At 33.9% G+C, this 14,938-nt stretch overlaps 1 protein-coding gene across 3 annotated transcripts in view; it reads left to right on the forward strand.

Annotated features, from left to right (window-relative positions):
- The window catches only part of MYBL1 (MYB proto-oncogene like 1), a 38,415-nt gene extending 24,169 nt beyond the window's left edge, over positions 1 to 14,246 (forward strand). Inside the window, exons 9-16 of one of the 3 annotated variants that reach the window (XM_045788999.2) lie at positions 1,106 to 1,339; positions 2,427 to 2,795; positions 4,708 to 4,850; positions 5,401 to 5,515; positions 9,340 to 9,456; positions 9,550 to 9,654; positions 10,101 to 10,280; positions 11,593 to 14,246. In XM_045788999.2, coding sequence (XP_045644955.1) covers positions 1,106 to 1,339; positions 2,427 to 2,795; positions 4,708 to 4,850; positions 5,401 to 5,515; positions 9,340 to 9,456; positions 9,550 to 9,654; positions 10,101 to 10,280; positions 11,593 to 11,721 — 1,392 coding nt within the window. In that variant the 3' untranslated portion in view covers positions 11,722 to 14,246. The remainder of the gene's footprint in view (positions 1 to 1,105; positions 1,340 to 2,426; positions 2,796 to 4,707; positions 4,851 to 5,400; positions 5,516 to 9,339; positions 9,457 to 9,549; positions 9,655 to 10,100; positions 10,281 to 11,592) is intronic. The other 2 variants (XM_045789000.2, XM_087864854.1) reach the window with 2 other exon arrangements.
- Positions 14,247 to 14,938: the final 692 nt, after the last annotated feature.

Genomic DNA, 14,938 nt, shown 5'->3' on the forward strand with positions numbered 1-14,938 from the left:
ATAGGACATACAGCACTGTATGTTTAAGGTGTACAGCATAATGAATTGACTTACATATATTGTGAAATGATTACCACAATAAGTTTAGTTAACATCTGTCATCTAATATAGGTACAAAACAGAAAAAAGAAAAGAAAAAGGGAAAAAAAATACTTTTTTTCTTGTAATGAGAACTCAGGATCCACTCTTAACAACTTCTGAATTACATTTTGTTTGTTAACCATGACTCTTCAAGGTCTCCTTTCTTGCTTTTTATTATGAGATACTAGGAAGCTAAGCTCAAAAGATAAGTAAATTGCCCACTGTACCTCTTCAGAGAGATAAAAATGACAGTCCCTAACTTCAAAGGATTTACTCTGCAATGAGGACACAGATAAGAAATAGGAAGTAGTGTGATAAAATAAGTCACCAAGTTTTATGGGGGCATATAAGAGAGGTGTCTGAGGTTTAGGTGGTCAGACAAGCGTTCCTAGAAGAAATCCTATTTGAGCTCAGTCTTGAAAGGCAATGATTATATTCTCTCAAAGTGGATGAACCAGGACATTATTGTAAGTGGAACAGGTAAAAGTGGATGATCAGATGGAGCACTTTCCAATATTTGAAGTGTATCTTAAATGAAAAGTAAAAGTTTTCCCTGGTCTGTGTTGGAGAGCATTCTAGCTAAAGGGAGCAGTAGTATGTGCAAAGGCACTCTAGGGTAAAAGACTTACTTGTGTGGGAATTGCAACAACTATAGTTGGGTATTTGGTATTCCCTGGAAGGAGGACTTACGAGCGAAAGTGTTGGGAGGTGAAGAGTAAAAGGTAGAAAGAGACCAGATTCTGGGAGCTTGAACTTTACGTTGTATACATGTGCTAGATTTATCTCACCATGACTTTATAAATTTCCAAAAAAAAAATTTAGTTAGAAAAAAGAAATAGAGACAAGAGGTTTAATGAAAAAAATGTTTACATCCATTTTGAGGAAAGACAATATATTTGCTACTATATTTTTTAGCTGAAATGTTGTGAAGTATGTTATCCTACAAAAAACTCTTACTTAAAATCCAGATTTATGCCTAGGTTGAGAATGACAAATAATACTCACGTTTCTTTTGTACTTTTAGCAACCTGGAAGCTTTTCTAGCTGGTCTGGTAGTTTCCTCATGGATGATAGCATGTCTAATACTCTAAATAGCCTCGAGGAGCACACTAGTGAGTTTTACAGTATGGATGAAAATCAGACTCTGTCTGCTCAGCAGAATTCACCCACAAAGTTCCTGGCCGTAGAGGCAAATGCTGTGCTGTCCTCTCTACAGACCATCCCAGAATTTGCAGAGACTCTAGAACTTATTGAATCTGTAAGTTTGAAATTGTGAGATTATCAAAAGCTCAATTTTAGTTACATGGTTTCATGTTCAGAAGCTTAGTTTAAGGAACACTGACCAGTTTTATTTTATGCATTCCTTTGTATGTCATGCTTAATTTTATTCTTATTTTTTGCAGTGGCTTTTGGGAAAAATAAACAAAAAACTTGTATCTATATCTATCTCAGTATGTTCTTTGTCTGAAATTTTTAAGAAATAAAATTTAACAATTTGTTTTTTATTATACAAGTTGTACAAGTATATTAGAAAGAGTTGGAAACTAGACGAAACTGTAAAGAGGAAAAATCCACCAGAGGCCAGAGTTAATAATTTGAAGTATTTTCTTTCAGGCTGTTCTATACATATATACGTGCATATATTTTTAAACTGAATGATACTCTTATGTATTATGTTTGTGGATTTTTTTCTACATTATATCATGAGTATGTTTTTGTTCTTAGCTGTTTTTTAAAACTTCAATTTTAATGACTTCATATACTGTATCATATGAATGTAACAAAATTTATTTACCCAGTGACTATTATTGAACATTTAGGCGGTATCCAGTTTTTCAGTATTACAAATGACAGAATATATTTTGTAAACCCTTGTGTAAAATTATGATTATTTCCTTAGGTTAGATTGAGTTTCTGGATCAAAGTGTATGACCATTTTGAAGATGTTCCACACACATTATCAAATTATGTAGAATTTGATAGTATTTTTCTAATGTGGAATAGAGCGTGAAGTTTTATGAAGAATTGTATTCTTTGATAATAACTTAAAATAATTTGTCCTTTTTACTTAAAATACTTTGACAGTAAGCTTCAGCTACTGAATTAGATGAAATATTATTTCAGAATGTTCCAAATTGGAGTTGTAGTAAAACTGTAATCTGTTCCTCTCAAATGGTCTTTCTTAAAAAAAAAAAGAAAGAAAGAAAAAAAGAAAAAGATGAACAAGAAAAGCCTATTTCTCCTAAGAAAAATGAGTAAATTTGTGAAAGTCATCTTTGTGTGTTCGATATCACATTTAACTAGTTTAAAGCATTAGCTTTAGTTAAGGATTTATTTTATTGCAGGATCCTGTAGCATGGAGTGATGTTACCAGTTTTGATCTTTCTGATGCTGCTGCTTCTCCTGTCAAGTCCACCCCAGTCAAACTAATGAGAATTCAACACAATGAAGGAGCCATGGAATGTCAATTTAATGTCAGCCTTGTACTTGAAGGGAAAAAAAACAGTTGTAATGGTACAGACAGTGAGGCTGTTCCTGTAACATCCCCAAATGTGGCCAAGTTTAGCACTCCACCAACCATACTCAGAAAGAAGAGAAGAATGCGAGTGGGTCAGTCTCCCAGCAGCGAACATAGCGATGGCTCTTTCAATGATGGCGGTAATACAGCACTAAAACACACACCGGTGAAAACACTACCATTTTCTCCTTCACAGGTAGGAGGATTGTTTTGTTTGTTTCCAAATGTTGGTGAGCTCAATTACATTAGATCCTTAATATCCTTACTATTGTTTGTTGCTTTGATAACACATAAAAATGAATAAAGTATTTAAATGTATACGTGAGAGTGCTAAGCTCTGGTCGATCAGAAGCTATCTCATGATGTGTAGTAGTTGCGTTATAGTATCTTAAAATATTTAGAGCTAAACGGGATGTTTAGGTGAGTAGTTCTACATCTTTATAGGATTCATCAGGAAATAGACCCATAAAGGTAAAATGGTTTGCCCACAGTTATCTAATGGCAGAGTTGAGACTGAGATCCAGTTTCCTGATTAACCATTCAAAAGATACTATGTTTATATCCACAGACAACTGCTCACTGTAAGAATTTCATGTGTCTGAAGGTTTTCTAAGGATGTCAGGAATAGATACCCACTTTCTTATGGAGTTATATCCCGGGGCAGCAGATATTTACAAGAGATACAGGACAAACTGTATCTGTTATTTTATGATACTGTCTTTCTTAATGAATACTGTGTTCCAGGCTGTATGCTAAACACTGTTCTTACAGCATCTCAGTTAATCCTCTTCCAAAAAACCTTAGGAATTAGGTGGAACAAATTCAGAAGTTAAGCAATTTGTCCACAGTCAGTTAGTAAGAGAATGGAGCTGATGTTTGCTGAAAGTGTCTTGGTAGAGGTTAAAAAGTTTCATGAAAGAAGAAGGAAATTTAATGGTCAAATAAACTTGGAAGATGCTGGGATATTATTGGAGTCGTATTTTGATGCTGGGAAGTTAGGAGAATCTGACAGTATATAAGCACTGTGTTCTCTGGAAATTACTCCCCCTGTGCTTCAGGGGGTGCCATTTACACTACAGTTTGAGTAGTTGCGTTTTCCAGTACCACCCCAGCTCTCAGAGTTGCAGAACATCCTGAGGAAGGTGAAACTGGGTTGGGCACACTAGCAACTTTCTATTTTTGGAGTTTTGAACACTAGCAATTTTTGTCGAAATATAAATCCTAAGGTGGAAAGTGGCTGAGAAGGTTGAGGCATGATAATAAAGACCTTGTATCCCATAGTAAAGAGCTTGAATTTTATCCTATAATTGATGGGCACCCCTGCAGGGTTTTGAGAGGGTTTGACTACTAATCTTAGGGTTAAGTGTATGGCAGATATTAGGAGTTGGGAGTGATAGAGCTAGAATTCATTCCAGTTATAAGTAGCCTTAAAGTAATTTCCACTTCTTCCTATCACTTCTATTCTGTTGGCTACAAAAACCAATCAGTATTTCATGACTATATGTAAGTTAAGATTCAGTGAGTAAATTGTGTTGTTTGGAAAATGGATTCTTGATACCAATGCTGGCTGCTCCAAGGTTCTGAGCTGTATTCTAGGTAGGCAAATTTTTTAGACAGCTGTATTATCAGCAAAGCATTATTATTATTTTCAGAATTCAAAGAATTCTCATAGAAAAGGGTATCTAAGATTGTGTATTAATAAAATAATAAAACTTTTTTTCCAGTTACAGTGTTGTATGAAACTGTTAAACTTAACATAGCAGCTATTAATGGTTTCCATAGATTTCTATTTGATAATATACTGTTATAAAATTGTTTTACTGTGTTTTGTAACTTTCAGATATTTGTTAAACAACTATTTCTTCAATGCCTGTTACATGCTAAACACTTAAAAGAGCTGGGGAGGCAATGATGAACAACATTAAAATTCCTGCCCTCATGGAGCTTAATTTTCATGGAATGAAGTGTAAATGAAATATTGATAATTCTTTTCTAAAAGGAATGGAGAAATATTTTATATTTGAAAATATCTTTGAAAATCCTATCCATTTAATATTTGTGTAAGGATTTTAACATTCTAGAAATTGTCTTTAAATGCTCTTTTTTAGTTTTTCAACACATGCCCTGGAAATGAACAAATTAATATAGAAAATCCTTCATTTACATCAACCCCTATTTGTGGGCAGAAAGTTCTCATTACAACTCCTCTTCACAAGGAAACAACCCCCAAAGATCAAAAGGAAAATGTAGGGTAAGTAGGTATTAAATAATTGTGTGAGAGAAAGTGGGAAGCACAATTTTAAAAATAGATTAATGGGGTGCTTGACTGGCTCAGTCAGTGGAACATGAGACTTTTGATCTCGGGGTTGTCACTAAGAGACCCACGTTGGGCATAGAGCTTACTTTAAAAAATAATAATAAAAATGATCTTGTTTTAAAAAAAATAGCTTTTTGTCCATTTACTCTAATCCCTATTCATATAGGACTTAGAATTGAAAAAAAAAAAATCATAACCTCATGTTTCATTCCTACTGACTAAAAACCAGCTAAGTGTAATGGAAAACTTTGATATGAAGCAAAATAACATTTTCAGTGCTTTTTTCTACATTTGTCTTTTTCTATTTTAAGATGATTAATTGGAATAAGAATTAGTTTAGGCAGGCATACTTTAAAATAGTCGTGGAATGTTTAACACATGTGTAAGCAAGAAAAATTTAATGTATGCTTTTATCATGGGTTTGCCTTCCTTAACTTATGAATTAGATTTTGACTATAATACAAATATCTAAATGATTGGTTAGGTTTAGAACACCTACTATTAGAAGATCTATATTGGGTACCACACCAAGAACTCCTACACCTTTTAAGAATGCGCTTGCTGCTCAGGAGAAAAAATACGGACCTCTTAAAATAGTGGTATGTATACTCTCTATTTTTAAGAAATATCCTAATTTTAATAAAAAAGTTTTTTGATTTTTATCTTTGATTTTTTACATTTTGAAAAGATGTTCACTGAAATTGATAAAATTTTATTTCTTGATTTATAAATTTGAATTTGTTATGTGAATCCTTTTCCTTACTTGTAAATAAACCTTTTCTTGGGTTGTTTTGAATTCATACTTTTTTTATATTATGTCATGTAGAGAAAGCAGATCAAGCATCAGTTGAACCCTTTTCTTAATATTAAAATCCACCTTTTAGTAGTTTCTGTGGCAGATACCTGCATTAGAATAAAGTAATTTTAATATTTTGATACACATAATCAGTCATAAGTATTATTAGAAAAGTGCTTATCAGGATACCTTTTTAAGGTTCAGTTTACTCTTCTATTCAATGGAGATTGTAAAACACATCCCAGAGGGTTATTTCTGGAGATAAAAACAATAGTAGAAATAAAGGGGTTGGTGCTAAGTTTCAAGTAGTGTGTTCTTAGTTGCTGCTATGATTAATCGTGGTAGCAATAGTAGTTCATAAATGGAGGTGGGGAGTGTTACCTGTGCTTTCAGATATACAGTCAACTTTGAAATATGTTAGATGAACTATGGGCATTCTAATGCTAGGCAGATACAGATTTCTGACAAGTTAGGTTCATTAGAAATAATATATTTTTAAAATATTGGTCACTTCTAGGGGAGTTTAGTTATGTTCCATTTAGTCATATTTTGAGTAGATCCATTAATTCTAGTTTACTTGATTTAATCAGTTTTCTACTAAAAGGAATGTCACACCCTTAGATCTTCTGCTCTTTTTCCTCTTTTTAAAATATTGGTTTAGAGGTTACATAGTAGGATTGATGAAATTTTTTTGTCCTCTAGCTCCTTAGACTGCTGTGAACAATTATATTCTATTTAGCTGTCTGGACTTTTATTTGTGCATAGACACATAACAAAAGTGAGATCATACTTTATGTACTATCTTGTAACCTTTTTAAAAATTTAATGTGTATATATGTATCTCATAATTTTTAATATTTGTGTAATATTCCATTGAATGGAATTAACTGATTAGACTAATCTGTTTTACTATTCATTTTAAAATGCATCATTAATTCAACAAATATTGATTGAGTGTCTAATAGATGCCAGGCACTGGGCTAGGCTTTAGGGATGAACCTGTCAGGTATGTTGTCTGCCTTCATAGGAGTGTGTAGCCTAATTGGAAGTTAGACAAATAAACAATGATTTGAAGGCATTTGAGAATTCTACAGTGCCACGCAGGGTCACTTGTTCAGCATATAAATTGAATAAAAATTGTTACCTTAATAATAGTGCTTGAGAAATTAGGTTTTTTTGTTGTTTTGTTTTTTAATTTGACAGAGAGGGAGACAGCCAGCGAGAGAGGGAACCCAGGCAGGGGGAGTGGGAGAGGAAGAGGCAGGCTCCCAGCAGAGGAGCCTGATGTGGGGCTCGGTCCCAGAACGCCGGGATCACACCCTGAGCCGAAGGCAGACGCTTAACAACTGAGCCACCCAGGCGCCCTGAGAAATTAGGTTTTAAGTGACCTGAAGTCCCTGTCAGTTTGTTCTCATTTGGGAAGAATTTATCCATTGCCAAAACAGATCATTTTCTTTTTTTTTTTTTTAAAGATTTTATTTATTTATGTGACAGAGAGACAGCCAGTGAGAGAGGGAACACAGCAGGGGAGTGGGAGAGGAAGAAGCAGGCTCCCAGCAGAGGAGCCCGATGTGGGACTCGATCCCGGAACGCTGGGATTACGCCCTGAGCCGAAGGCAGACGCTTAACAACTGCGCTACCCAGGCACCCCAAAACAGATAATTTTCTTTTTTTTTTTTTTTTTAAGATTTTTTTTTATTTATTCGACAGAGATAGAGACAGCCAGCGAGAGAGGGAACACAGACAGGGGGAGTGGGAGAGGAAGAAGCAGGCTCATAGCAGAGGAGCCTGATGTGGGGCTCGATCCCATAACGCCGGGATCACGCCCTGAGCCGAAGGCAGACGCCTAACCGCTGTGCCACCCAGGCGCCCCCCAAAACAGATAATTTTCAACAGCAATTTAAGATAAAAAGAACATAATGATTTCGTAATTACAATTTCTAAAATATCCATATGCTCATATAATTTCAAAAATATCCATATGCTCATACATTTGTTTGCAGCAAGCTGACTTTTCGTTCCTTCTGTTCCTTCTCTAGTTATTATTTACTGAGTACCTACTATATGCTAATCATTTAGTTTTCTAATGTGTCCTACTATGAGTCACATGCACTTCTTAGAGGCAGTTCTGGAATTTTAATCTGGTATACCTTAAGTATCTGTTGCTTTCTTAATAAACATTGATTCTTCTAATATTTGCTGAAAATCACTCAAAAGACTAAAAACTCTGGAAGTCCTTTAAATATAAATCTAAATTTTGGTAGTACCAAACTGAAAAGTATTAAATATAGTAGTTCTTTGTCACATTAGGACAATTAAGAGAATAATTCTTGGTAGTGAATGAATTCATCTGTGTCTTAGGCACTTCTCTAGGACATTTGTATTCTCATGAGGGAAAAACAAATCATAGATATTTTAAAAAAGAGTACCTAATCTATGTTCTTTGTGAAATATAATCCTTAAAACAAAAGCTCTTGGAGCATTACACAGAAATACTGACATAATTCCTGCATGTCTCAGGCTGTAGATGAGAGCACTTTTAAAATTCTATTTCCATTCTTAAAGTTTTTCTAAGTGCTGTGAAATCTCATTTATATATGAATGTTATTCTCCCTAGTTTTGTTGACTGGGAATATAAGCTGTGGTCATTCTGTGCTGTCAGTTAGTTCTTTATTTAGTGGTGCTTTGATTACTTTTTTTTTTTTTTTTTTAAAGCAGATCTTGGTTATGGTAGGTGGTGTTTGATATAATTAAAAACATTTTTCCTGGGGGTGCCTGGATAGCTGAGTCATTTGGGCATCCAACTCTTGATTTCAGCTCAGGTCATAATTTCAGGATCATGAGATGGAACCCCAAGTGGGGTCTGCACTGGGCATGAAGCCTGCTTAAGGTTCTCTCTCCCACTCCCTATGCTCCCTATGCTCTTTCTAAAACAAACAGACCATTTTTTTCTGACTTACATGGTAGGCTTTAGCTATTTGATAGGAAGCTAGGTAAATAATATTTTGAGATTATTTCACTATTCAGCCCACACTCAAGTTTCTTTCCAATACACATATAGACACACACACACACCACTTCTCGAACACTGTCTCAGCTCTAAGTTTGAGGCTTGTTGTACAGAGATAATACACAAAGATGAAAAAGATGTGCTCACTGCTCTTAAGTAGTTCGCACATTTAGTGGCAAGAGAAACGTGTTAACCAATAATTACATACTATATAATAACTACAATAAAAGTAGAATAAGGAGAACTAGTGTAGTACCAATTTGTTCTGTATTTCTTATTTTTCCAATTTTATATAAAAATATTTGGGAATAATCTGTTATCTGTATAATTCTGAGGCTCCTGATTGAAGTGGGAGCTACAGTAGGTTCCCCAGAAGGAGGAAGCCTAGTGGGAAGCCTAGAATGAACAAAGTGCCACACTTCATTCAGTGCTTGCAATGTGCAGTATTATTTTTGCCATAAAACTGATTAGTTAATTCATTCAACTTAGGTATCTATAGGAACTGGGAGAAAATTATGCCAATAATGAAAAAAGTGTAAAAGATGGGTTTCTATATATGGGGGAGAAAGGGAATTGCTATAAAAGACTCTTCAGTAACCCTTTTAAAAACAATTTAGTCACAGCCACTTGCCTTCTTGGAAGAAGATATTCGGGAAGTTTTAAAAGAAGAAACTGGAACAGATATATTCCTCAAAGAGGAAGATGAACCTGCTTACAAAAGCTGCAAACAGGAGGTAATCTTTTAGTAGTATTGTTAATAAAAGTCTTCATTTTAAAAATAAAAGTGACTTTACCCTGATGTTTCTATTGTAAATTATTCATTCTAGCATACAGCTTCTGTAAAGAAAGTCAGAAAATCACTAGTCCTAGATAATTGGGAAAAAGAAGAGCCAGGTACTCAACTATTGACTGAAGACATTTCAGACATGCAGGTTTGTAAAGAATTTTGTTATTATTGTTGTTAAGATGGTTGCTTTAAGTCCTGGTTCTTGTTTCTGACTCATTGTGTGGTTAGTTCATTAGAGATTCATAGAGAGTTTCCTTTAGTATTTATTTTGCTTACTTCAGAAAGAAACTATTAACAGTAGAGAATATTTTATTTTCTTCTTTGCTTTTTATATTTGTTTTGTTTTGAGAGGAGTTTGCTCTCTTATGTATGATGTCAAAAAATGGTAGTTCTCAAAACTTTAAATTTCAATATTAATCTTTGGTTAATTTCTGAAATATTTAATTTTACTACATTACTAGAAATTTCGTTGGAGCCAAAAGCTTTCTTGGAGGGAAATGAACAGGGCTTCCACCACCACTTACTCAGTAGTCCCTCTATTTGTCTCCATTTTTGAATTAGTTATTTTCCTCTTTCTTTTTTCTCTCTTAGTCAGAAAATATATTTACAACATCTTTATTAATGATACCATTATTGGAAATACATGACAATAGGTGCAACTTGACTCCTGAAAAACAAGATATAAATTCAACCAACAAAACATATACACTTAATAAAAAGAAACCAAACCCTAACACTCCTAAAGTTGTCACATTGGAAAAGAACCTTCAGGTATGAATTTATAAGTTTCTTTTAGTGATTTTTGTTGTTGTTTACTCAGTTATCACTTTGTACTTACTGATCACAAATTATACCTTTTCTTTTTAGATTCAAAACTGACTATAACAGTAACTAAACAACATTCACCATTATTTTGTCACTCAAACTAAATTTGGGTTTTTGAGAGACTCATTCATCAGGGCACATATAAATTAAACAATTGAAGTTGTAGCCAGAGTCTCTTCTGGCAATTTCTTAAGCACGATTTCATTTTTTAAACGAAAGATATCTAAGTCTCCTTCTGGTATCTCTTCTATAACAAATATGTGTAGCCCTAATTGCTGTCTTGAAAGGGTAAGTGGTTGGAAGCAGTTTCAGCTTGATTTTGTTGGTATAATTGTTTCCAGTGAACTTTTTGGCTCAGAAGTTTTAAAACAAAATTCTTTTTTCTGTTGCTATGCAGCCACTATGTCCCTGTAAATGAAGGCTGGAAAATTTTTTACTATGTTATCTTAAGAATTCAACCCAGCTAGTTTGAGAGTTCATTGAGGAAGAAGTTTTCTTCTTTATACCACAGCGACTGCAGCACTAGCATTCCTGACATTTAAGCAGTCCTTGAAAACATCTTTGGCAGTCAGATATGGCCACCTCATCTCTGTCCTTAGCTGCTGCCCTTCAAAGAGCCATGTAGCACATTCTCTTAATCCGCTTTAAATGGTTTGATTTCCCAGTGTTTAACACAGAACTTTTCAGGAAAATATATTACATAGCAGGTCATACCTATAATGTAGTAATCTTTATAATAAGGGAAGAAAACCAATGAAGCAAACACAAGCTTGACCTTGTGTTATGAATATATTTCCTAATTTGCAAAACATAAAGCATTCTTGGCTCATTTTTTGACATTACATCCTCTCTTTAAATTTTTTGCAAAATTTTGAAGCAATAAAGACTGACATTTCTTTCTGTGTTAAGACTGATTTGAATGGGGGGGTTCTGGGTAGAAAACTTTTAAACTTCACAGGTCTATGAACAATATAGATAGTTAAAAAAGATGAACCTTAAAAAGTAAATTAATTAATTAAAATTAAAAATTAAAAAAAGATGGACTTAAAAAAATTGACCATAAATATTTCAGTATGTATTTTTAAAACATTGTTTAATAAAAAGAATCTCAATGCCATTATCAAGACATGTTTACAGTGATTATCATTAAATATCCAATCGGTTGAAATAATTGACTTTTAAAAGTGTAGTTAATTGTAAAGTGAAATGGATAGTTATTTTAGTAATCTTCACATCACTATTAATATTTCCTTCATAGTCAAATTGTGAATGGGAAACAGTGGTTTATGGGAAGACGGAAGACCAACTTATCATGACTGAACAAGCAAGAAGATATTTGAGCACTTACACAGCTACCAGCAGCACTTCAAGAGCTCTCATACTGTAATTGTTATTAAAATTGATGAAATGCCCCACTCTTACTGTAATCTATACTAAATTAGGTTGCAATGAAATTTTTGTCAATTAATTGTTTTTAAAGTTTTAATACAGCCCTAAGACGGTTTGCATCTTTTTTCATATTGGGCAGGCAGGAAGTCCAGCCATTTAAGTAAGGGGTCGGTAATTTCATAGTTAATTTTTTAAGAGATGAGATTTTTAAAAATTGTTTTTAAAGAACAAGAGGGGAAAACCGTATTAGAATGTTATGGATATCCTAAAAGTAAATTCTCACTTATTTTCTTCAGAAGATATATGTTGCTACTCTCTTGATGCTGCAGTTTTGTTACAGATAGGTTTATGAGTATGTATTATTTCTGTAATTAGTCTATGTATGGGAAGCACACATGGTTTTATGAAGTACTTTTGCCTACGTGCTGATTTACTTAGGCTACCATTTACAAAGAAATACAGTGGAAAGAAATTGAAAAGAAGGAGAGAAAGTTGCACTACTAATTTTTGGTATTTTTCAAAAACAATAAAATTAACTACAGTGTTAAATGTATTTATTTGAGCATAGTACTAAAAACAAAAAGCATTGAAAAAGGTTTTTTTCCTTATTAGTAAAGAGTCAGTATTTTCTTCATAAATCTCAGAAGAGCTGAGAGTTTTGTTGAATGTATTGTACAGTATGTAGGAGGAGCAGGAAGACTTTGTAAATTGGAAAGAAGTCTTTTTATAATTTATTTTCATTTTTAAAGCTTAAATGTAGATATTTATACCTATACAGGGTGTCTAGAAGCCAGTGTTGTTTCCTGTTATTTACAGCTAACATGAAGAACAATTTCGATGTTTAAGTATGAAATATGAAACAGTAGTAAGTTATAGCTGCAAAGAATACAGTATCTATACTGTGTGTCACATCTACCTAAATATTGCACTATGCCCTTTAAATCATGTTGGTTATAAAGTAGTTCTAAAAATGTACTAAATAATAATTTAATATTTTCTTTTTAAATTATATGGGGGGTCATATAAATTAATCTGGTGATTTGTATATGTGTTTGGAATTTTTGCATTTTGTTTAAACAAATAATATGGTACTTTGGTCCCTAAAAACAGTCTGCACTTAGAAGTTTATTGTATTTACTCAGTGTTTCAGAAGTAGAGAACATTATCTTTTATTTATAAAAATATTCTGTCCTTTTATAAATGTTTTGTGTTTCTCTACAGGTTACAACAGTTGCTTCAGTTGCCTGTTTTAGGTGTTTGCACTTATTTTATTTCTTTTTGAAAGAATGTCTTTATTTGCTTTTGTGTAGAGATTTTATGTACTTTTTTTTGAGACATATAATGGTGTGCTGTCAACTTAAACACTGACAGGCAAATAGAATTGTACACTGTAGTTGTAATTATTTATAATTGACACACTCTCTCCCTCTCCACTCCTGAAGTATGCTGCTATAGAAAATAGCAGAATCGGCTTGCTGCTATGAGAGAAGGAAAGAGCCACCACCACTTGCACTGTGTGAAAAGGTAAAAAGCAAATGATGGCAAGTTCTCAAGTTAACTTAATGGAATCAACCATTACCAGGCAAATCCTTGCAAATGCCAAAATACTATGCCTTAAAACAAAGACAGCTTAAGATTTTCTGATGTTTTTATGTTACTAGAAATGGTAATACTAAGTATTTTAATGCCTAGCTCTTGAACAGTAGACCTAAAAGGGTTTTAAGCTATTTAAATCCACTTGCTCATTTTTGCATATGATATGTAGTGAGAAGTGAAGAAAATGTGTGGTACCAAGATTATGCCTTGTTGATAACAAATAGATGAACCAATTTGAATCTTCTTAGAGTGTTTGTTAAGTCTGTTGATTGCTTCATAATTAGTGAACTTCTCACAGAAATATCACTTTATAAAACCAATGATTGTAGCAAAATCATACTGGATCATTTCAATTTCAGTTACTTTGAACTAATAGCACATAATGGTTTTTGTTTGTTTGTTTGTTTTAATGTAGCCCATAGCCCTTAGCTGGTTTTGATGTACATAGTTTCCAGTCACCAAAGTATATCTTGGAAGAGCTATATTTTTTTAAAGCATAATTTTTCTTGAGCATTAAATTATCCCAAGTGTAATATATTGCAGATAAGCCTTCGCTTATTGGACATAGTACATATTTGGGTTGGTATTGGTTGAATCCTTTAGTTAACTGCTTTGTTGCTTTTTGCAAGAAGATTTTTAATCTTAAACATGTCAGGCATCTTAAGTCACCTTTATACTGTTGTGTTCAGTTGAATTTCTTTCAGTATATTATAAAAATGCCAGACATACATGTAGCAGCCATACTTGCATGGAAACTGACTACACATATATAATACTGCATTTTGTTGTAAGGTTTTCACATTAATACAGCCATTACCCTGACTAAATTGAGTTTTTTGATGTATGGGAAAACTTTCCATTGTAAGAGAATCTTGCATACAATTTTGACTCTTAACATCCATAATAAAGCATCTGTGTACAAGCTGACTTGGCATTCCTCATTTCACTTTGGTTTTGTGTTTTATGGTATTGATTGAACCCTTAAGGACTTAACCCAACATTCTGTTCTTAGACTTTTTTTTCTCCTTTAGTACTACCTATACAGGTGATTTATCTGTTAACACAACTTGACCCCTTATCAAGAAGTGGAAATATTGGGGCGCCTGGGTGGCACAGCGGTTAAGCGTCTGCCTTCGGCTCAGGGCGTGATCCTGGCGTTCTGGGATCGAGCCCCACATCGGACTCCTCTGCTATGAGCCTGCTTCTTCCTCTCCCACTCCTCCTGCTTGTGTTCCCTCTCTCGCTGGCTTCTCTATCTCTGTCAAATAAATAAATAAAATCTTTAAAAAAAAAAAAGTGGAAATATTTACACAGTCTCTTTCAGAGCCATATTTTCAACTGCTTTTAGATATTTCTGTATGACTCTTCTGTTAACACCTTAAATGAAACATGTTCTCTTTTCCCCAACTTGGACCTACCCTTCCTTTTTTTCTCTCTCTTAGTGGTGTTGCCTACCCTTCCATCACCCACTGAGAAACCTGCATCCCTCGCCTCCCCACATTGAAATCCGTTGTAAATTCTCTGCCTAGGGGTCCCTGGGTGGCTCAGTGGGTTAAGCATCCTGTTCTTGATCTTGGCTCAGGTCATGACCTCAGGGTCAGGAGATGGAGCCCTGTGTT

This window comes from Ursus americanus, chromosome 9 (assembly GCF_024610735.1).
Source record: "Ursus americanus isolate L20-20 chromosome 9, mUrsAme1.1.p, whole genome shotgun sequence".
NCBI lineage: Eukaryota > Metazoa > Chordata > Mammalia > Carnivora > Ursidae > Ursus > Ursus americanus.